The sequence below is a fragment of the Perognathus longimembris genome, chromosome 7 (genome assembly GCF_023159225.1).
Source record: "Perognathus longimembris pacificus isolate PPM17 chromosome 7, ASM2315922v1, whole genome shotgun sequence".
Lineage (NCBI taxonomy): Eukaryota > Metazoa > Chordata > Mammalia > Rodentia > Heteromyidae > Perognathus > Perognathus longimembris.
The window spans coordinates 56039386-56063566 of NC_063167.1; the positions used below are offsets into that span (position 1 = coordinate 56039386).

A 24181-nucleotide genomic window follows, 5' to 3' on the forward strand; every position below is an offset into this window, starting at 1 on the left:
CGTTATCCTAGTTTGTATTTCCCTCTTTTTAATATAATACAGTTTGTACTGTTTGTTTTGTGTGTCTCATCTGCCTAGTAAATAGGGACCTCCTTAGTGACAGGGCCAAGGGCATATGTTTCTACTCTGTTTCCTTCAGTGCCTAGTACACTGTTTGGAAAGGTTCAAGGAAAATGCAGCTCATTCTTTAGAATCCTTTCATCACAAATGAAATTAGGGAATGAAACATAATCCTTATGGTTACGGTAATGAAATGCACATGAATGTCATGTAAGGATTTCATTTTTTGAAAAAAGTTCATATATATATGAAATATAATAATAAACATGTAAAGGTGATGGTCATTTTAAATTCAGAGCTCTTTCTTACAAGTATTATTTTGCGGCTTAAAAAGTCATTAGTGTAAATTAGTTTTTAAAATCCATATACATATCTTTCACATTTAGCCCTGGACACTAGACAGGGCAAAGTGCTCTACAGAAGTTAATCCATTGAATGTTTTCCCTTTTTGTCTTTGCAGATGCAAAACATTTATGACTATTTATGTTCAGAAAATTTACTTAAAAGGTTTTTGTCCTATAATATCAGACATTATATACATTTTGTATCATGAGCAGTTACACATTTTCAGCCGTGAACTATATTTGAAATTTTAGTTGAGAGTTGAAATGTCTTCAGATGGAAGCCAAGATTCTTTTGACATGAAGGAAACGCAAAAATACTAAGTTGGCTGATTTGAAGAGAACAATAAATACAATTAAAAGGAGTATTATTTTATATTCTGATATTATGCTGAAAAAGACCCAATTCAAAGTGTTACCTTCAAATACATTTTGCTTAAATAGTTGTCTTCAAACATTTTTTTCAAAAATTAATTTTGACTTCTCTTTTCCCTCTGGAGGATTGACAATTCCCGAAGTTTCCTACTTTTATTCTATTCCCAGTCCAAATTGGGTCTAATTTATTGAGGTAAATTTGAAACTTATAAATTAAAAAAATAGACCTATTAGCTAGTGCTGAGTATTTAAATTTTGTACCATTTTTGTATTTCCTTTAAGAAGTATTTTTCCTCTTCTTCACTGAAAGGTTAAAGTTCCATCCAGAGGAGACAAGCCACTGCCTGCTGAGTGTTCTGATGGGAATCAGTCAGACTTTGATTAAAACCAGAGGTGGTCAGGACGAGTCAGTTTCAGAACTATGATTTCAACAAAGCAGAATTTTTTTTTGTCTCAATTTTGTGTTCAGTTGTCACTGAACATTCTGTTTACTGTCCCAAATATCTTGCAAAATCTGATGTTTTTTTTGTCAGACACTACTGTTTGCAATCATACCCAGCCATATTTGTATATACAGTATACTGTAATCCTCAATTTTTAAAGACAGCGAGAGATATTACCTTAGTGCAGACATACTCTTTGGCATATTCCACTTGTCAGATGGTGTTCAAGGTGTTCAAGGTTGGTGGTATCTCTTTTTGTCGAGGAGATTGAATTTATCTGCAGGTGGTGGAAGTAGAGGACTAGGGTCATTTTAGAAGGATAGATAAAAGGAAAACAAACAAATTAACAGGATGATTTCAAAAAGTGAAAATACTGTGACTAAGGATTTGGATGGGACTCTTTTAGAATGGATGATCAAATATAGCTTCACTCAGGAGCTTTGCTCTGTATGTCCAAAAGAAGCCAGTCATGAAGCATGGTATTTGGATGGAAGGAAGACCTAGAATCAAAGCTCAAAGGTAGGGATTAATCTCCTTGTAACAGGAGACAATACCATTAACAGAAGCACGAGGGCCCAGGTAAAGGTGGATAGGATTTGAACATACAGAGGAAGATTGGGGTTAGATTGTGTAGGACTTTAAAAGCCATGAAGAGTTTGCTTAACTTTGTTTGGAAGCCATTAGAAGGACACATACAAGTGGATGAGTGATTAAAGATCATTTTGGATGGATAGAAAATTGATTCTGATGGAGTAGGTTATGACAGAAATTCTTTGCTGGAAATTTCATTTGATATATGAATAATAAATAAATTATACCTATATAACTTATGTTGGGAAGTAAGGCAAATAACAAAACATTATCAAATAAAGATTAACTCACTATCTACAATATAAACACTTAAAAATTCTCCTTATGGCTTAGTAGGTTGTTGCAGAAATGTTAAATATAACACCTATGTTACTTTACTTGCATGGACTTTTATCTTTTATTCCTCTATTATGACCCTAGAAAATCTTCAGTGGTTACTTGGAAAGCATTTACTGAATATGTACCATGGCCATGTGTCGGGGTCTTTTTGGCTCCTGTGCCTTATATTAGTGGCAGCCATGGGCAGGTGTGCATGTGTTACATGGTTGTATATGAATGTAACTAAAATGGAATCCTAGTCTCAAAGAAATTGGTAGTCTATTTGGGAAGGCATGAATAGAATCTTCCAGATGGACCTGTGAGTAAGTGCCCTCACCCTTCCAAAAGACATCTTTTCTGAGCAACTTCATCTTTAGGGAGTCTATGCCAAATTTTTGAGCAAAGCCATGCATTTGAGTCCCTTGTGGTCTCTGCAGGTCTTTGGGTACAGTGGAGTGAGCGCTTCACTCTTATGGGGCAGAATTATCTTTTGGAAATCCAAGTTTTTCATGTCACCATTGATTTATAAACTTTCTTTTTCTCTTCTTCCTTGGATTAACTGATCTCTTTGCTTCAGACTTATTTCATGCCCATAAACTTGTAACAAATGTTATTATAGATTCATACCACCTCTTTGATTCCTGAGTCTTGCCTTTTAATAAGAATGTGTTTAGCATGGCCAATTCTTCTCCAAGGTGCCAATCACATAGTATGCTTTTTAAAAAAATTTAATTTTTATTGTCCAGGTGATGTCCAGAGGGGTTACAGTTACATCAAGTAGTGAGTACATTTCTTGTCATCCATGTTACCTCCTCCCTCATTTTTTTCTACATTCCCTTTTCCCCAATCCACCTCCCAAGTTGTACAGTTAGTTTATAACATATTGTCTTGTAAGTACTGCTGTTGCATTAGTTCACCCTTTGTCCTTTGTCTGGACTTTTGCAGTTGAGGGTTAGAGGAGTATGGGATCTTGTATCTAGTACTGGATAGTCCAACCAGAGGGACCTGAAAAATTAATCTAGCCTGTCTTCATTATTAAGTTACTTGAATATAAATCTTCATTTCTAATTATGCCCTCTTGATTATTTCTGGGAAAAACCATGTTGTTTAAAGTGAGGTCATTTTTGTGCTATACTTGGCAAAAACCTCTTTCACATAACTTCTTGAGAGGGCCTGGCTTTCTGCTATTGCAAATAATACCACAAAACGTGATAACTTGATGGAAAAATAACAGAATTAATAAACTGGAAAGATGGCAATGGAATTGGAGTGCCATGTTACAGTCATGCAAGACAGTCATCTCCTGAGTATTTGCTGACCATCTTTGAAGGGCAAGAAGACAGACTTTGGTACATGTCAGACTGATGTCTAGGTTCACAGAGACCTTTCTAACTGATATGAATGAAAGGTAAGCCTAATTTGGTGATGATTGGCCTTAAATTTATATATACAGAGGTTTCCTCATTACCTGTCTTGAGTGTGTTCATAAGTTGAAGATAATTTGACATTTTTAACCTGTTTTTCATGATTCTTTTTTAAAAAATTTTTATTATAAAACTGATGTACAGAGAGGTTACAGTTTCATACGTTAGGCATTGGATACATTTCTTGTACTGTTTGTTACCTTGTCCCTCATACCCCCCTCCCCCCTCCCCCTTTCCCACCCTGAGGTGTTCAGTTCGCTTACACCATACAGTTTTGCAAGTATTGCTTTTGTTGTTGTTTCTCTTAATTTACCCTTTGTCTCTCAATTTTTGTATTCCCTCTCAATTTCCTAATTCTAATACCAGTATACACGGTTTCCAATATACTCAGATAAGATTACAGAGATAGTGTAGGTACAACCCAAGAAGGTGATACAAGAATATCATCAACAGTATAAACTACAGATACACATGGGATGTTGAAAGTAGTTATAACTGTGATATAACAATCATTTCCATAAAATGGAGTTCATTTCACTTAGCATCATCTTATGTGATCATAAGGGTATAGTTATTGGGCTCTTGTGATCCTCTGCTGTTTTTCATGATTCTTGACATCACTCTGGTGAACTTTGTCAAAATACTTACTAAGTATGTTCACATGCTTTATCGCTTGAATTCCTTGGAAATCAAGATTCACAAGAAGTTTCTGTTTAGCCCTGTAATTTTGTAATTTCAAGGCAGATATTGACAAGGTTCCTGGCATTCACATTTGTGGAATGGCTCTGAGTTCATGCAAGGAGAAGCACTCTGAGCTATACATTTTACCTGTTAGCATCCTGTTGGTGTGGTGTGACCATGTAGGCTAGTAACCCTGTCTTTATTTCCCATTCTCCAGCTCCTTCTCTCATATACCAGCTGTGCTTTTTCCTCTCTTCAATCACATAAGTAAATGAGGTAAATTCTTCATAGAGAAAGTAGGCTAATATTTGTCAAATCCAGCTAATTTGATGAGAGAAATACAATACTCAACAACTGTAAGGTGCCAAGCTCTTGTCCAGCTTAGTGCATCCTTATATATCTGAATAAATTATTTACTGCTGCTACTATTTTGATTTATTGGTGTCACTGTTCTAAATATTTTGTCACCATTGGTTTGGCATATGTTATTAATAGAGGTAAAATTTGAAAAATACAGAAATTTAACTTTTCAGTTCTTCTAAAATATTATTTATTGATTAAGTTAATTTTCAGATCATTTATACTATGCACAATAGTTTGAGAGGTATTTTTCATTATTTTTTTATCATTGGAGTTGTTAGTATAGAGAAATATTTCTGTTATTAATTTTTTTTTTTAATCAGTCATAAGGCTTGAGCTGTGGGCCTTAATCTCTTTTGCTCAGTGCTAGTTCTTTACCACTGTGAGCCACAGCACTACTTCCAGTTTTCTGGTGGTTAATTAGACATAAGAGTCTCATGAACTTTCCTGCCTGGCTGGATTTGAACTGCAATCCTCAGATCTCAGCCTCATGAGTAACCAGGATTATAGGTGTGAGTCACTAGTGCCTGGCTGTTTTTGTTTTTTTCTTTTTAAATTGGTTATTGTTGGGCTGGGGATATGGCCTAGTGGCAAGAGCGCTTGCCTCGTATACTTGAAGCCCTGGGTTCGATTCCTCAGCACCACATATACAGAAAATGGCCAGAAGTGGTGCTGTGACTCAAGTGGCAGAGTGCTAGCCTTGAGCAAAAAGAAGCCAGGGACAGTGTTCAGGCCCTGAGACCAAGGCCCAGGACTGGCAAAAAATAAATAAATAAATAAAATACAATAAATTGGTTATTGTTATGATTTGAATGTAGAGTGTCCCCAAAAGGTCCCTAAACAAAGGCTTTGTACTCAGTGTGTCCCTGTTGGGAGGTGATGGACACTTTGCAAGGTGACTCCTAGAAGGGAGCTCCTTAGGTTGGTGAAGGTGTGTTCTCAGGAGGTAAAACTTGTGTACCTCTTTGTAGTGCCTTGAAACAAGGTTGTTATGACAACCTGAGGTTGGCAACTCTCCTCTCCAAGCTCCTGATTTGAGATGGATACTTGATTGTTCCATGTGGGCATCTGCTGTGACCATTCCCCATGGGTCTTGAGATGATGCAAAGTATGGGCACTGAGTCTGTGCTATGCTGTTTGAATGCTCACCTCCCAAACTGAACCTAGTAAACATCTTTTCTATAAACTCATTGACTCAGGTTCTTTATTGTCCTAATGCAAACCGGACTAATACAGTCTTAGATTTGCTGAAGTCTTAATGAGAAAAAGTGTGTTGATTCTAATCATTTATTCCAGGTAACAAGTTATTCTTTTTTTCTCTTCTAATTCTGATATATTATTTTCTTCTAATTCTGACATCTCTCTTTCTATTTTTGCTTTTTAAAATAACACCAGTAAGCAATTACAATACTGTATTAAGTAGTTATGGTCATTTTCCAGGTTTTAAAATGCATTTACATTTTTATTAAGTTGATATTTGGTACATAAGTTTCACTAAGGTCCCTAAGTTTAAGTTCTTCATAAGTATCAGTTTCCTACTCATGGGCAATAATTTCTCATGAGCTGAGCAGCATAAACAATGTCCATTGCATCCTTTTTCAGTTCTGTTTTGTATATCAGAAATCTGGATGACTTTAACCAGGTACTCTGCTCAGCTCTCATATGGCTGAAGTAAAGTGTAGCATTGGGATTTTACATTGTGTCTTAGGTGAAGGATGCTCTTCAGAGCTCCTTCACATATTTGTCAGAGCCAGGAAAAGGTTCCTGGCATTTTGGATCTGGTATCTTTTGCTCGATAGTCCCACGAGAGAAATAACACTTGTATTCATGTGGCCCTGTCAGCTGATGGCTTAATTTCTGCATAGGATAGCCTGTATTCTTTCTCTAAAGTGGTCCCTAACCAAAACAAAAAGTATGCAGTGAATCTTCTCATGTTGGGAATCTCTCTGGCTCCTGCGTCACCAGATTGAATGGGTCTACATTTAAAGGTATTATATGATATGATAAGGACAGGTAATGTAGCATAGTCATGTGAATCTCATTGTATTTAGAATTTTAAGGAGATTAGGCTAAGACTTCTTTACAGTGTCATTTTAGAAGTTGTGTGCAATCTTTGTTAAGAATTGTATTTTTGTTTTTTATTCTTTGATGCTTATCTGAAAGCATATTGCTGTCATATGGATCTTGCCTATATCTGGAAGGCCTGTGAATTGAAGGCCTGTGACACTTTTAGGGTGTTAAGTCACTGGGGTCATGCCATTGGAGGGGATTTTTGGGACCCCAGTTCCAATTCCCTACTTCTTTGCTTTATGGCTGCCATTAGGCGAGGACCTTCCTCTACCATATAATTTTGCCATGATTCCTATGCTAGAACAGGCCTCAAACAATAAGGCCAATTGATCACAGACTGGAACCTCTGAAATGGTGAGCCAGAATGGATCTTTCTTCCTTATGTGTTAATTGTCTCAGGTAGTGTTACAGATGGAGATTTTTTTCATACACACATATGAGTTAGAAATTCTCTATTAAGAATCTGACATTTGGAAACTGAGTACTTGCTATCTCATACCTGTAATCCTACATACTCAAGAAGCTGAGATCTGAGGATCAAGGTTCAAAACCAGCTACCTTAGGAAACTCCATGAGATTCTTATTGCCATTTAACCCATAAAAAGCCCGAAGAGAGTTGTGGATGAAGTTGTAGAGTGCTAGCCTTGAGCACAATGACATGGCCCAGGCCCTAAATTTAAGCCCTAGGACTAGAAAAACTATTGAAATTTGGAGCCATATTTTCATTATTTTAAATGTTTGGCCTTAGACAAGTAAGTATGCTCCTTTTGTGGATTTTCCCTTATCATTAAAATGATTGTATTGGGGCTGGGGATATGGCCTAGTGGCAAAAGTTCTTGCCTTGTGTACCTGAAGCCCTGAGTTCGATTCCTCAGCACAACATACTAGAAAAGGCCAGAAGTGGTGCTGTGGCTCAAGTGGTAGAGTGCTAGCCTTGAGCAAAAAGAAGCCGGGGACAGTGCTCAGGCCCTGAGTCCCAGCCCCAGGACTGGCAAAAAAAAAAAAAAAAAAAAAAGATTATATATATTTTTTCTTGCCAATCCTGGATCTTGAACTCAGGGCCAGGGTGCTGTCCCCAAGCTTCTTTTGCTGAAGGCTAGCTTTCTACCACTTGAGCCACAGCGCCTCTTCCAGCTTTTTCTGTTTATGTGGTACTAAGGAATTGAGCCCAGGGCTTAATGAATGCTTGGCAAGCACTCTACCCATAAGCCACATTCCCAGCCGAAAAACGTGAAAGAAGCAGTGAGCATTTATGATCACAGTTACATAGGAAGTAGAAACAGGAATTATATGGACTGAATTGGAGTTTAGGCTGGCCCAAGTAAAAAAGTCAGAATTTTTTCAATAAATAACTACCACAAAGATAGTTGAGGATATGGCTTACCTAGGAGAGCCTTGTCTAGCAAGCCTAAGGTCCTGAGTTTGAACCTTAGTACTGAAAAGAAATTCCTTTCTTTGATGCAATTTCATATTTCCATGATATTCTCCTAGATATTTGCTTCTATACACTCCCAAATGTGAATTCGTTTCCAAATACCATGAAAAGGGCACACAAAAAGCTTCATACTCTTCTACAAATTCACCTTCTCATTAAATTTTGAAGCTGGTGCTAACCTCTTATTAGTTTATCCACCTTAAGATTTGCTTAACTAGTAGAAAGTTATAGAATGCAATTCTTCATGGTGTTAAATTCTTGATAAAACTTTATCACCATGATTAGTAGCTGTTGTGGGCATAAGTGGCCAAGGATGACTTTTTGTGCTAAGAATCAAGATAAAATTTTAAATCAGGAAACTTAGTGAACTTTTGTTAGAGAATTTATATGTAAAGTGGAATATTGTATAAAATAAAGTGGAATAATGACTAAATTAAACCATTAAAAATAAAAAATAAGAATATTATTGGTGCTAGTTAGTATTTTTCTTCTAGAAAGAACATTAACCTAGTAATTACATATCTTCACTGTGAAGGTTCTGATCTTAGATAAAAATCAGAATCTTCATTTAAAAATTTAAATGGCATACTGGTAGCAAGTTTCTTGTAGTAAAACCAATATTTAAGCAGCAGTTGATGACTTATTTGTTTTCAATGTTCTTAAACTGACAAGAATTTACTGTAATTTGTTGATTATGACTATTATACAAATGCATTAGTAAATGACAGACTTTCTGAGTTCTTTCTGAAGTGGCAGTTAGCGGGATGTAGAAGCATCATTGTAATTGCATTCCTGAAATCATGCCAAAGAGATAGAGATGTGCTTGGGCTAAACTTTTAAGGATTAAGTTTATCACCTCAGTAACCTTACCAAAAAGAGAAAAGAAGATACCTTCCCCTACCTCCCTGCAAAAGGGATTCCCACAATATACAAAATATTTCTTTTATTGTATTTTGAACATAAGGGCATAAGAAATTTGGTGAATAAAGGTTGGCTGTTAATTTATGATGAGGATGAAGTCCCTGAAGCATGTTGGGATAGTTCTGTGCGTTCCAGAGTTTAAATACCAAGTAAAGACTATACTTCTACTATGTGCTCAACCCCAAGTCAAAGAAGAGTCACAGTTAGTAACTTCTATGAATCCTAAAATTTCTTCTCATTCATTTACTCCTTCCTTCATTTGGTATTTATTTCAATGCCAGTTATGTAGCAGACAGTCCTTGCCCATTTTCTCCTGAAGTATCTAGAAGATAGTCTTTTTCTTGATGGTTTTATTAATCTATGGCATGTGCTTCAGGTGCAGTTGAGAAATAAATATATGACAATGTGGCAAGAGAAAGAACCATGTGGGGTAACTGATGTGTCACAGAGCAAATGGATTATAAATGGAACTTTGTGGCTGATCTAGGCCCATAACATGTATATTCAAATGGCAAAGAAAAACAGGGATGAGAATGAGTTGGATCAAATGTTTAAGCTAGTCAGTTGTTATCTAGAGAACTCTAGTTATCTAGTTATTAATATAACTAAGAAAGAAGCCTTTTAGCTTGCTACTTAGGTACCACAAAAAATTAAGATTTTATATATAAACTTTAGAGGAAGTAGTTTAGGATTTTTTTTTTCTCATGTCAGACAGGTAATGTGGCCACATTGTAACAAGGTTTAGAGGGAGGCAGATGTCGCACAAACACATGAGAATCCAATCATCACACTTATGAACTGGAAAAGGATCCCAGGATTTTTTTTTAAGTCAAGAAAATCTTAAGTTGTCTCATCAGAGTAATCAAAGTACAATGCCTCAAGTACAATGATGAAACATGACGGGATAATCAGAAATGACCATTTCTTTCCTGACCAGAAGTGTGTATGGATTTTATTTTAAGTATCTTTTTGTTATTTTCTAGTCTCATTTGTTTCTCTGTATGGTAATATCCAGAAAGTTTCCAAAAAGCCTTGAGTTAAAGCTTCAATTAGCTTTTTGTGAATATTTATTTTTTTTTCTAAAATTTATGGCTACTATTTATTTTTAAAGGGACACCTATTACATAAAAATTCCTATTAAATGACAAGTTAGAAAATGTTTTGGGATATTGTTCCAAACTACTGTATAATAAACCAATTAAGCTGTTTGGCAATTTCTCCTTGGAAAAACAATAAACTTAAAGACAGTTTACTGAAACACCTTGCTTTTGCAAAGTGTCTGCTTTTGCTCTAAAAGGAATGTTACAAGCAGCCAAATAGTCTTTTACTCATGGAACAAGGCACTTCCAATATTGCAGCTAACTGCCAACTAGCTGTTTTCTTTTTAATTTATAGATATGATGTTAATGATTGTTCTGGCAATGGCATTTTAGGAAATTTTTTTGTTAAGATGGAAGTGTCTTATGTCTATATTTGGAGCTTAAGCAATATTTTATTAGCCTAACAGTAAGTTGAATGGCTGTAATCATAGCTTGAAAGAGTCTGAATTTCCAATGCTGTTAAAAGCTTAAAGTGCCTTAAATTCCTGTTATAAAAAGACAGGGTATATATACAATCATATATATTTGATATCTGAGACTTTTATAATTTTGTCTATTGATTTTTACATTTTTTACATTGATGAAGATAGAAATGATGGACTAAAGATAGGAGCTAGAATAACAAATACATTCGCATTAAAAATAATTTAAAAATGAAGTTGGAAAGGTTAACTGAATTCCAATCTAAAGGATAAGAGGGAAGAGGCTACTAAAATGAAAATCATTTCATTTGTTTTGGAGTACACATGAAGAGGGAGAAAAGGATAGTGGTTATTTTCTTATTCTATTATTTTCCATTTGTTAGATAATATTTTCTAAAATTGCTTCTTAAATTTTGATTCAGACAGCTCTTCTCTGTCTGGGTATAATAACTCCCTCATCATGATTGACAAGTGGTTTCTGATGGACAACTAAGTTATGTGTGATAACCTATTCTAGTTAATTTGTCAATTATAACTTGTGGTGTGGGCACAAGAGATTTGGAGCAAACATGTATTGGCATTGTGTTATTTATTTATTTTCAAAGTAATCCACAAAGGGGTTACAGTTTCGTATGTGAGGCAATGAGTATCAAACTTATCAAACTTGCTACCTCTTCCCTTGTTTTCTTCCACCTTCCCTTTCCCCAGTTACTTCCCACTCCCCCAAGAGTTGTACAGTTGGTTGACAGCATATTGTATTGTTTTATAAGTATTTTTGTTGCATTGGTTTGCCTCTTACTCTTTGCCTCTCCATTTTGGTGTTCCCTTTCCCTAGTTCTGATACCCAGGATACCAAAAATCAGTTACAGTGACATCAGGGGTAAAACCATGGGGAAGAAAGTCAAAAGAAAAAGGCATAATTTCATATAGTACATTGAAAATAACAACAACAAAGATAAGCCATTTATTTCTAAAACTTGGAGTTCATTTCACTTAGCATCATCTTATGTGTTCATATGCATATAGCTATTGAGCTATTATGATCTTCTGCTAGGACTATCCCAGACACACAGTAATTATTACCAATGAGGGAAACCATAGAGTCTATGTTTCTTTGGCTCTGGCTCACTTCACTTAGTGTGATTTTTTTTCTAAGTCTTTCCATTTCCTCACGAATGGGGCCATGTCATTTTTTCTGATAGAAGCACACTATTCCATTGTGTATAGGTATCACATTTCCTTGATCTAGTCATCTACTGAGGAGCATCTGGGTTGGTTCCATATTTTAGTGATGGTAAATTGTGCTGCAATGAACATAATTGTGCTGGTAGCTTTAGTGTGATCTTACTTGTAATCAGGAACAAGATAAGGATGTCTGCTCTCTCCACTCCTCTTCAACATAATACTAGAATTTCTAGCTAAAACAATAAGGCAAGAGGCAAATACAAAGGGGATCCAAATATGGAAAGGTGAAGTAAAACTCTGTCTCTTTGCAGATATTATGATCCTGTATTTAAGGAACCCCATAAACTCTACTCCCAAAGTACTTGAGCTGATCCACAACGTTGGCAAAGTAGTAGGATATAAAATTAATGCTCAAAAACCAATGGCTTTTCTGTATGCAAACATTGTGAAGAGCAAGGCTGACATCAGGAAAGCGACTCCTTTTGCAATAGTCCCCCCCCCCCAAATAAAATACTTAGGAATAACCTTAACAAAATAAGTGAAAGACCTCTACTATGAAAACTTTAAAAGCCTGAAAAAAATTAAAGCAAAACTAAGGAAATAGGAAAACCTTCCATGCTCCTGGATTGGGAGGATTAACATTGTGACAATGGCAATGCGGCCAAAGGCTGTCTACAAATTCAATGCAATACCCATCATTATCCCAACACAATTCTTTTTTTTTTTTTTTTTTTTTTGGCCAGTCCTGGGCCTTGGACTCAGGGCCTGAGCACTGTCCCTGGCTTCTTCCCGCTCAAGGCTAGCACTCTGCCACTTGAGCCACAGCGCCGCTTCTGGCCGTTTTCTGTATATGTGGTGCTGGGGAATCGAACCTAGGGCCTCGTGTATCCGAGGCAGGCACTCTTGCCACTAGGCTATATCCCCAGCCCCCCAACACAATTCTTTAATGAAATAGGAGAAGCTGTCCAAAAATTCATATGGAACAATAAAAGACCCTGCACAGCAAAAACCATCCAAAGCAGGAAGAAGAGTGCTGGAGGACTATAACTACCAAACTTCAAGCTGGATTACAAAACTATAGTAATAATAAAAAAAAGCTTGTTATTGGCACAAAAACAGGCAGGAGGACCAATGACACTGTGTTTCTAAAATTATCTTTAAGTAGATGTACAAAGGAGTTGTCATTTAACGAGATGTTTTATGAATACACTATATCTTGATCAATGTCACCCCTTTCAGCATTGGTTTTTTATTTTAAAAATGATGCTAGTGAAATAAAAGATTAGAACATGCTAGAATCTGCTAGAAAGACAACTAGACATAGAAAAACAGAAATAGAATTGTAGAGAGTATAAGATGTGATCTATTAATGCCAAATAGGCCAATGTATGAATTCCTAGCTAGATCCTGCCCCTCAAATCATGACACTACCATGCTCTAATTGGGTGACCTTGGACAAGTTAAGTTCCTTGTGCCTTGGGAACAATACTTACAGTAAGGATACTGTTACTTGTCATTGGCAACAGGATTACTGATATCAGCAAAATAACATAGTGTGAAAGTATACTAAGTACTCAGTATATAGTTAGTACATAGTTAATGCTAGGTATTATCACTTTACCATCTTGTTCATAAACTTAATATATCAACACAAGCCTCATTCCTCAGGATGAGACAGTAAAAGATCAGAGACTTTGAAACCTGAGAGAAATGGTTTTGCCTTTATCACTTTCTAGCAATGTGAACACAGGCAGGCAAGTCACAACTCTGTGACTTTTTTTTTAAGATTGTATCAGGAAAAAAGCAACCACCTTTGTAAATTTTGTGAGCATTTATGTATGTGTAAATATATGTACGTATACATGTATTTAAATCTACAATTAAAATTTAATTGTATTCTATGTAATATACAGATTCTATATGATTTATTTATTTCTAAATTATATCTACAGTAAATATATATTTATACATATAATTACATATTATATATGCATATATACATATGTAGACTGCTAACAACTTTATTTTTTTTAAATTTTTATTATAAAACTGATGTACAGAGAGGTTACAGTTTCATACATTAGGCATTGGATACATTTCTTGTACTGTTTGTTACCTTGTCCCTCATACCCCACTCCCCCCTCCCCTTTCCCACCCCCCCGAGGTGTTCAGTTCACTTACACCAAACAGTTTTGCAAGTATTGCTTTTGTTGTTGTTTCTCGTATTTTACCCTTTGTCTTTCAATTTTGGTATTCCCTTTGAATTTCCTAATTCTAATACCAGTACACACTGTTTCCCATACACTCAGATAAGATTACAGAGATAGTGTAGATACAATCACAAGAAGGTGATACACGAACATCATCAATAGTAGAAACTACAGATACACATGGGATGTTGAAAGTAGTTACAACTGTGATATAACAATCATTTTCCTAAAATGGAGTTCATTTCACTTAGCATCATCTTATGTGATCATAAGGGTATAGCTATTGGGCTCTTGTGATCCTCTGTTGTGACTTGCCTAAACCTGTGCTAATTATTCCCTATAAGGGAGACCATAGAGTCCATGTTTCTTTGGGTCTGGCTCACTTCACTTAGCATAATTTTTTCCAAGTCCTTCCATTTCCTTACAAATGGGGCAATGTCATTCTTTCTGATAGAGGCATAAAATTCCATTGTGTATATGTACCACATTTTCCTGATCCATTCGTCTACGGAGGGGCATTTGGGTTGGTTCCAGATTCTCGCTATGACAAATTGTGCTGCGATGAACATTGTTGTGCTGGTGGCTTTACTGTGATTTTGTTTGTAGTTTTTTGGATAAATACCCAAAAGTGGGGTTGCTGGGTCATAGGGGAGTTCTACATTTAGCCTTCTGAGGAATCTCCATACTGCTTGCCAGAGTGGCTGAACCAGTTTACATTCCCACCAACAATGAAGTAGGGTTCCCTTTTGGCCACATCCCCTCCAACAACTGTTATTGTTAGTTTTCTTGATATATGACATTCTTACTGGGGTGAGATGGAATCTCAATGTTGTTTTGATTTGCATTTCCTTTATGGCCAGTGATGTAGAGCACTTTTTCATATGTCTCTTGGCCATTCTCATTTCCTCATCAGAGAAGTCTCTTTGTAGGTCTTTAGCCCACTTGATGAGTGGGCTATTAGTTCTTTGCGGTTTTGTTTTGGAGGAAAGTAATTTTTTTAGTAAATATATATTTATACATATAATTACATATTATATATGTATATATACATATGTAGACTGCTAACATAACTTTATATTTCCTTCTTTTTTTGTGTTTGTGCCAGCACTGAAGCTTGAACTCAGTCCCTTTGCTTCTTCTACTAAAGGCAAGTGCTCTAACACTTCTGCCACGGCTCCACTTCTGGATTTTTAAGTGATTAGTTGGGAATAGAGTGTCACTTGTCTTTCCTGCCAATTCTGTCTTCAAACCACGATCTTTATATTTAGCTTCCTGAGTAGCCAGGATTATAGGTGTAAACCACTGGCACCCAGCTCATTTATTCTTTTCTTGAAGAGTCACATTTTCTTGAGTCACATTCCCCTGTTTATTTTGCAGATCATTTCCTTTGCTGCGATGCAAGAGTAAAGATGTTTGTGAAGTGTTAGGGTTTGGGATTGTCTCTTTTCACAGGAAGCAGCACACCTGTAATGTGTTCTATTTTCTCATTTCTTTGCATCTCTGAAGATCTTTTTAGGTAGAAATGGTATGTGCTGTCAATTGGGCCATCTGTTAATTCTCTATGAACAAATCAAAGCAGAAAAGCATGAATCTTTGCACATGTATATGTTTTGCACTCCTGATGCCTACTTTGATTGTGAGCATTATTTTAAGTGATTCCAGAGCTGGGACTAAGGGAATGCCACACACTTTTGTCCCCCTTTTAGCCCCCTATTGTAAGATTTCTGTCTTACCTCCACATCATTCACTATGTGCAAAATAATTTCTCCATCTGAGTTGTTGTTAATGAATTAGAAACAATTGAAATATAATTGGAGTATAATAATCTATAATCAATAATGTAGAAATGCATGGAAAATCCTATTTTTAAAGAAGTATTTAGTTTTATACATTTTGCTTTTGATTCCAGGATTTGAAACTAGCTTGAATTTGCTCAGCTGAGAGTCTCTACTTGGCCATGCCTCCAGATTGGCTTATTTATTTTTTATGGTTGGTTGGAAATGCTGCCACATGGACTATTCTGCCCAAATTGGTTTTGAACCATTATCCTTTGAATTTTAGCCTCCTGAGTAGCTTATAAGTTTTTTTTGGTAAGTATATTATTCTGGAATTACACCAATGTATTTTTCCCCTGAAGGTTCTTATAGTCACTGTTTCCAGGACAAAATATTTCATTTTCAAGAATATTACTGGTAGATGCCAGTAATTCCACATTCTCAAGAAGTGGAGGTCAACAAAATCAGCAAGTTAGCAAAACCTCATCTTGAAAATAAAATTTGAGAAGTGCAAGAGTTGAGTGTAGCTCAAGTAGTGGAATGCTTATCTAGCAATTGTGAGGAGCTGACACCAATTCCAAGTAATAAAGACTATAAAGTCACTACAGATATTTAGGTCTAAAAATAACCTGTTGAATTGAGATAGGGTCAATAATTTATGGAATATCCTTACCAAAAAACTGCCATTGAAGTTAAATTAAAATTAAACTTCTCACTTGCAAATACTTGGAGATGTTCTGATCTTTCAAACTCTAATATAACATAATGCTTCACCCATGACAAACTAACACATAGAACCAAATTATCACAGATCAAACTTCTCTGAAGATAGAGATTTCATGGAATTGAAGCAAAGCTTTCCAGATGACTTTTTTATTATATGATGAGGCTAGATAGTAGTTAAATCATCAGCATTGGCCTTCCATAGCTTTTTAAGTGCAAAATTTAAAATTTAGTATTTAGACAATAAATTACACTTCAGTGGAATCTACTTTTTATGCACATTCTTTCCTAAATAAATTAACTCTGAACTTCAATGTTGATAGAAAGGAGGAATAAAGGGGATCTATTTCTTGGACTATGAGGGTCTAGTGGGAAGCACCTGCTCCAATGACCATATAAGAATGATGTGTAAGTTTTAAAAGAGATCGTTCATATTAAAATAGGTGTTACCCAGCACAACAATGTTCATCGCAGCACAATTTGTCATAGCTAGAATCTGGAACCAACCCAGATGCCCCTCAGTAGACGAATGGATCAGGAAAAATGTGGTACATATACACAATGGAATTTTATGCCTCTATCAGAAAGAATGAGATTGTCCCATTTGTAAGGAAATGGAAGGATTGGAAAAAATTATACTAAGTGAAATGAGCCAGACCCAAAGAAACATGGACTCTATGGTCTCCCTTATAGGGAATAATTAGCACAGGTTTAGGCAAGTCACAGCAGAGGATCACAAGAGCCCAATAGCTATACCCTTATGAACACATAAGATGATGCTAAGTGAAATGAACTCCATGTTATGGAAATGATTGTTATAGCACAGTTGTAACTACTTTCAACGTCCCATGTCTTCTTGTGGCTGTACCTACACTATCTCTGTATCTTAACTGTGTATATTGGAAACCGTGTATACTGGTATTTGAATTAGGAAATTGAAAGGGAATACCAAAATTGAGAGACACAGGGGAAAAAAAAAGACAAACAACTACAAAAGCAATACTTGCAAAACTATTTGGTGTAAATGAACTGAACAGCTCATGGGGGGAGGGGAAGAGGAAGGGGGAGGGGGGAGGGGGAATGAGGGACTAGGTACAAACAGTACAAGAAATGCATCCAGGGCTGGGAATATGGCCTAGTGGTAAGAGTGCTTGCCTCGTATACATGAAGCCTTGGGTTCGATTCCCCAGCACCACATATATAGAAAATGGCCAGAAGTGGCGCTATGGCTCAAGTGGCAGAGTGCTAGCCTTGAGCAAAAAGAAGCCAGGGACAGTGCTCAGGCCCTGAGTCCAAGCCCCAGGACGGGCAAAAAAAAAAAAAAAAAAAAAAAAAAAAAAGAAAAAGAAAAAGAAATGTATCCAATGCCTAATGTATGAAACTGTAACCTTTCTGTAATTCAGTTTGATAATAAAAACTTAAAATTAAAAAAAAGGAAAGAGAAAAAAATAAAATAGGTGTTACAGCAATGAGTAAACATGAGGACCTGAGTTCAAGCCTCAGTACTACAATAAAATAGATGTTGATAAAATTCTAAAAAATAATGTTTGTCACCTAAGAAGTGGGACATTCCACCAGGAAGGATTGGATTATATATTATATTAAATTTACTTTAAAAGTAGTTTTAAGAAAAAGTTCAGTCAAATTGTAGCAGATTCACCATAAGCTCAAAATTAGTCACATCGGAATAACTGGAATGTTAATGTGTTAGGAAAAGGGGAAAACATACACTTTTAAATGATTGTACCTATCATGATATGTAATAGTAAATAGCTCTGCCTGCAGAGCTGTGCTAATTACAGCATGATAACTGTTTTCTTGTTCCATTCTCTTCATAAAGTCTTCATTCATTCAATGTATTGAACAAATGCCCTGGCTATATGCCAGGTGTGGGGATATAGCAGAGAATTTATCAGACCAAAAATAAGTACTTTCAAGAAGGTTATAGTGTAATACCAGAGACAAATAAAAACCAGATGGCTTTAAAAGCCAAGAAAAACATAGCACTTGTTAGATTTAATTTTTCTGTATCACTGGCATCAAGTACAATGCTTGGATAGAGTAGAGAGTTAAGAACTATTCGCTGCTAGACTGACGTACTTTTATAAAGGTTCAATGATTCTTGAATTTACCACAGCTGTTTTTTTTTCTCTCTTTTTGTTTATTTTTCTAAAACAGTGTCTTGTTGTACTAGCTAGACTGGACTTGACCTGTGATCTTGCTGTCTTGGATTCACAAGGGCTAGGATTACAGCTGTGTACCTAATGACTGGCTTACCACTGCTTTTTCTTGTAAATGATCTTTAGTATCTTGACCTCAGTTAAGAAATGTGTACAATGTAGAATATGCTGGAATAATAACATTACCTAACATGGGAGGGGCTCTGTGGTCAATGAATAAAGTAGCCCAGGTGATTTGTTAATTTTGGTGATAGAATTGCATTTTATGGCCCAGGTTTATGAATATTTTATTGTAGCACCCATATTTTGCTGTTTGAATACTGGGCATGCATAAAACTCAGTTTTTTGTACATTTGATTGACATTATTGTTTCTTTCCTATATTACTACTTAATGTCATAAAGACTGTCTGGTTAATGGATTGATATTTTTTAAGTCAAACCATTTGGTCTTGGTCCTGTTAATTTCTTGGTTAAAATTCTAATTACTAAAGATGAATATATCAAGTTTCTGTAATATACCAAGTAATATATCAAGTTTCAAAGAAGATATTTAAAAATTAGCATATATTGTTTAGTTCCATGTGCTGGATAGCCATTGGAAATGAAATAAAAGTTTGTGCAGGTACAACCACAGGAAGGGGATACAAGAGGATCAGCAACAATAGAAGCTACAGTTTTACATGGCATGCTGAAAGTAATCACAACAGTGATATAACACTCATTTCCATACATGGAGTTCATATCATTTAGCATCATCTTATGCGTTCATAAGGGCATAGCTATTAGGCTCTTGTGATCCTCTGCTGTGACTAGCTTAAACCTAATTATCCCCTATGAGGGAGACCATAGAGTCTATGTTTCCTTGGGTCTGGCTCACTTCACTTAGTTTTCCAAGTCCTTCCATTTCCTTACGAATGGGCCAATGTCATTCTTTCTGATAGAGGCATAAATTCCATTGTGTATATGTACCACATTTTCCTGATCCATTTGTCTACTGAGGGACATCTGGGTTGGTTCCATATTTTAACTATGACAAATTGTGCTGTGATGAACATTGTTGTGCTGGTGTCTTTAGTGTGGTCTTGCTTGTAGTCTTTTGGATAGATGCCCAATAGTGTGGCTGCTGGGTCATAGGGGAGTTCTATGATTAGACTTCTGAGGAATATCCATAATGCTTTCCAGAGTAGCTGAACCAGTTTACATTCCCACCAACAATGAAGTAGGGTTCCCGTTTGGCCACATCCCCTCCAACATTTTTTATTGTTATTATTTTATTATATTGTTTTTATTGTTGATAAAGGACATTATTACTGGGGAGAAGTGGAATCTCAATGTTGTTTTGATTTCATTTCTTTTATGGCCAGTGATGTAGCATCTTTTCATATGTCTCTTGGAAATTCTCATTTCCTCATCAGAGAAGTCTGTTTTTACATCTTTAGTCCACTTGTTGAGTGGGCTGTTGGTTCTTTGCAGTTTGTTTTGGAGGAATGTAATTTTTTTGGTTCTGTAGATATTTTAGATATGAAGCCTTTGTCCATTGTATGGCCGGTAAAGATCTTTTCCCAATCTGTGGGCTTTCTGTTTATCTTGCAAGCTATGTCCTTTGCTCTGCAGTTTGATGCAGTCCCATTTGTCCATCCTTTCTTTGATTTGTAGCATTTCTGGGTCTTTGTAAAGGAAGTTTTGTTCTGTGCCATGGAGCCCAAGTGTTTCTCCTACTCCTTCTCTTAGTATTTTTAGGGTTTCTGTTTTTATTTCTAGGTCTTTGGTCCATTTGGAATTGATTTTGGTGCAGGGTGATATATATATAAGGATCTAGTTTTAATTCGTTGCAGGTGTTGAACCAGTTTTGCCAGCACCATTTGTTAAAGAGGCTATCATTCTTCCATCCTATTTTTTAGCTCCTTTATCAAAGATTAAGTAGGCATAGTTCTGTGGGTTCATTTCTGGGTCTTCAATTCTGTTCCATTGGTCTTCAGGCCTGTGTCGGTGCCAATACCAAGTTGTTTTTATTACTATAGCTTTATAATACAGTTCGAAGTTTGGTATTGTAATTCCTCCAGCACTGTTCTTTTTGCTTAGGATTGTTTTTCTTATTCTTGGTCTTTTATTGTTCCATATGAATTTCTGGATTACTCTCTCTATTTCATTAAAAAAAAATGGTGTTGGGATATTAATGGGTATTGTATTGAATTTGTAGATAGCCTTTGGCAATATTGCCATTTTAACTATATTAATCCTCCCAAGCCAGGAGCATGGGAAGTTTTTCCATTTCCTTAGTTCCGCTTTAATTTTTTCTTTCAGGTTTTAAAGTTCTCATCATAGAGGTCTTTCACTTTTTTGGTTAAGGTTATTCCTAGGTATTTTATGTTTTTTGAGGCTATTGCAAAAGGAGTTGCTTTCCTGATTTTGGCCTTGGTCTTCGGGTCATTAGCATATAGAAAGGCCGTTGATTTCTGAGGGTTTATTTTATATCCTGCTACTTTGCTAAAGTTTTGGATCAGCTGTAGTAGCTTGGGAGTAGAGTCTATGGGGTTCTTTAGGTAAAGGATCATGTCATCTGTGAAGAGAGAAAGTTTAACTTCATCCTTTCCTATTTGGATCCCATTTATGTGTTCTTCTTGCCTAATTGCTCTGGCTAGGAATTCTAGTACTATGTTGAAGAGGAGGGGAGAGAGAAGACATCCGTGTCTTGCTCTTGATTTTCAAGGGAATAGCTTTAGCTTTTTACCGTTTAGAATTATGCTTGCTGCTGGTTTGTCATAAACTGCCTTGATTATATTCAGTAATGTTCCCTGGAATCCCAGTTTTTCCAGGGCTTTTAGCATAAATGGGTGCTGGATTTTATCAAACGCTTTTTCCGCATCCAGAGATAAAACCATGTGATTCTTTACCTTGCTCCGGTTGATGTGGTGGATTACATTAATTGACTTGCGTATATTGAACCAACTTTGCATCTTTGGGATGAATCCAGTTTGGTCATGGTATGTGATTTTTTTTATGACCTGTTGATGTCTATTGGCCAGAATTTTGTTGAGAATTTTTGCATCAATGTTCATCATGGAAATCGGTCTATAGTTCTCTTTGCGTGATGAGTCCTTGCCTGGTTCTGGGATGAGGGTTATACTGGCTTCATAGTATGTGTCTGGTAGTGAACTTTCCCTTTCACTTTCATTGAAGAGTTTGAGAAATATTGGTGTGAGTTCTGTTTCTCCTGAATATAATAAAAGCAGTCTATGAGTTCTGTTTTAAAGGCCTTGTAGAATTCTGGTGTGATTGTACCTCCACTGTCACTGTATCTTATCTGAGTACATTGGTAACTGTATATACTGGTATTAGAACTAGGAAAGTGAAAGGGAATACCAAAATTGAGAGACACAGGAAAGAAAGACAAATGACTACAAAAGCAATACTTGAAAAACTGTTTGCTGTAAACCAACTGAACAACTCATGGGTAGAGAGGGAAAGGGGGAGGGGGGATGAGGGAGGAGGTAACAAACAGTACAAGAAATGTATCAAATGCCTAACATATGAAACTGTAACCTCTCTGTACATCACTTTGACAATAAATAAGAAGAAAAAAAAAAGAATTCTGCTGTGAATCCGTCTGGATGTTGGCTTTTCTTGGATGGGAAATTCTTATTGCCATTTCTATTTCAATGCTGGATATGGGTCTCTTTAGAAAGTTTAACTCTGGGGCTGGGGATATGTCCTAGTGGCAAGAGCGCTTGCCTCGTATAGAAGAAGCCCTCGGTTCGATTCCCCAGAACCACATATACAGAAAATGGCCAGAAGTGTCTCTGTGACTCAAGTGGCAGAGTGCTAGCCTTGAGCAAAAAGAAGCCAGGGACAGTGCTCAGGCCCTGAGTCCAAGGCCCAGGACTGGCATAAAAAGAAAAAAAAAAAAAGATGTGGAGCTGTGGCTCAAGTGTGAGAGTGCTAGCCTTGAATAGAAATGTTCAGGGACAGTGCCCGGGCCTTGAGCTCAAGGCCCATGATCAACAAAAAAAAAAAAAAAAAAAAAAAAGAAAGTTTAAATCTTCATGGTTGGGGCATCAATTTTTTCTAGGAAATCATCCATTTCTTCTAGGTCCTCGAATTTGTTGGCATAAATGTTTGCAAAATAGTCCCTTATTGTTTTCTGGATTTTGGTTGTTTCTGTAGTGATGTTACCGGTTTCATTTCTGATCTTATTTATTTGGGTGTGCTCCCTCCTTTTTTGGTCAGGTTTGCTAGAGGTCTGTCTATCTTGTTAATCTTTTCAAAGAGCCAACTCTTCATTTTGTTGATTCTTTTGATGATTTTTTTTCCTCTAAGTCATTTAATTGTGATTTGATTTTAATTATTTGCTTCCATCTATTGACTTGGGGTTTGGCTTGTTGTTCTCTTTTGAGGACCTTAAGGTGCTTCCTTAAGTTGTTCAGTTGCTGTTTCTCCAGTTTATTGGTGTAGGCACTCAGTTATAAATTTTCCTCTGAGTACTGCCTTTGCTGTGTCCCAAAGGAGCTGGATCTCATCTTAGTACACTTGATACTGTCTAGACTGGTATTAGAAGCAAGGAAGTGAAAGGGAAATTCAAAATCGAGAGACAAAGGATAAAAAGACAAATAACTCCAAAAGCAATACTTGCAAAACCATTTGGTGTAACCCAACTGAACAACTCATGGGGGGAGAGGAAAAGGGGGAGGAGGGGGGGAATGAGGAAGGAGGTAACAAACAGTACAAAAAATGTACCCAAGGTCTAACCTATGAATCTATAACCTCTCTGTATATCACTTAAACAATAAATAAGTAAAAAACAAAAAAGAAAAGAAAAGAAAAGAAAGTTTGTGTGTTTGTTGGGAATCTGTATACAGCTGTCTGGAATGTAAGCCTGGGTGGGCTAGTCAGGGAAGAATGCTCTCAAAGCCTAGGAAGGGCCTGTCATCAGGGTCTAGGAAGAATGACTACAAATTGTGTTTGTCGGCTCAGCTTTCAGACATTCCTCATCCTGACCTCAGCTTCCACATATCTCCTGCCAGATTTTTGTAAAGTGAGTTTTCCAGGCAATTCTGGGCACCTTCAGTTCCTGCTCACTGACATACACACATGTGCATAAACAATCCACATGGCTTCTAACTCTTCAGCCATTCAGTGTATTTCCACCAACTCCTTAGCAGGAGAAAAAGAATATCCTACAAATGCAATTTGTAAATGATCTAAAAATTAGTAAGGTAGACATAAACAGAAAAACAAGAATCAAACTTCTTCATTCTTTGTCTAGAGTTAACCAGTGAGAACATTGATACCCACCTGTCTTTTTATTCTAATGAAACCTAATAATTTTTAAATAGAAAATGTATTTATGAGGGACAAGGTAACAAACAGTACAAGAAATGTATCCATTGCCTAACGTATGAAACTGTAACCTCTCTGTACATCAGTTTGATAATAAAAATTTGAAGAAAAAAAAAGAAAATGTATTTAGTAAAAATTTGTGAGTTTTAAAGTTAATACCAGCATTAATGACTGCGTTTCATTCTATTATGTGAAATTACCATATTTTATCTCTTATACATCAATAGTC

General features: G+C 36.2%; 1 protein-coding gene and 1 non-coding gene across 5 annotated transcripts in view; one reads left to right on the forward strand and one right to left on the reverse strand.

Moving 5' to 3' along the window:
* The window catches only part of Ptgfr (prostaglandin F receptor), a 44990-nt gene that overhangs the window by 16403 nt on the left and 4406 nt on the right, over positions 1-24181 (forward strand). For 2 of the 4 annotated variants that reach the window (XM_048351641.1, XM_048351642.1), the window contains exon 3: positions 23594-23647. The exons of 1 other annotated variant lie outside the window; for it this stretch is intronic. In XM_048351641.1, the coding sequence (XP_048207598.1) occupies positions 23594-23647 (54 nt within the window). Of the gene's footprint in view, positions 1-23586; positions 23648-24181 lie in introns of all 4 variants that reach the window. One more of the 4 variants, XM_048351645.1, reaches the window with a different exon arrangement.
* Positions 9725-9829, reverse strand: LOC125355834. The gene has a single exon (XR_007211760.1). It is a non-coding gene; the product is annotated as a small nucleolar RNA U13 (small nucleolar RNA).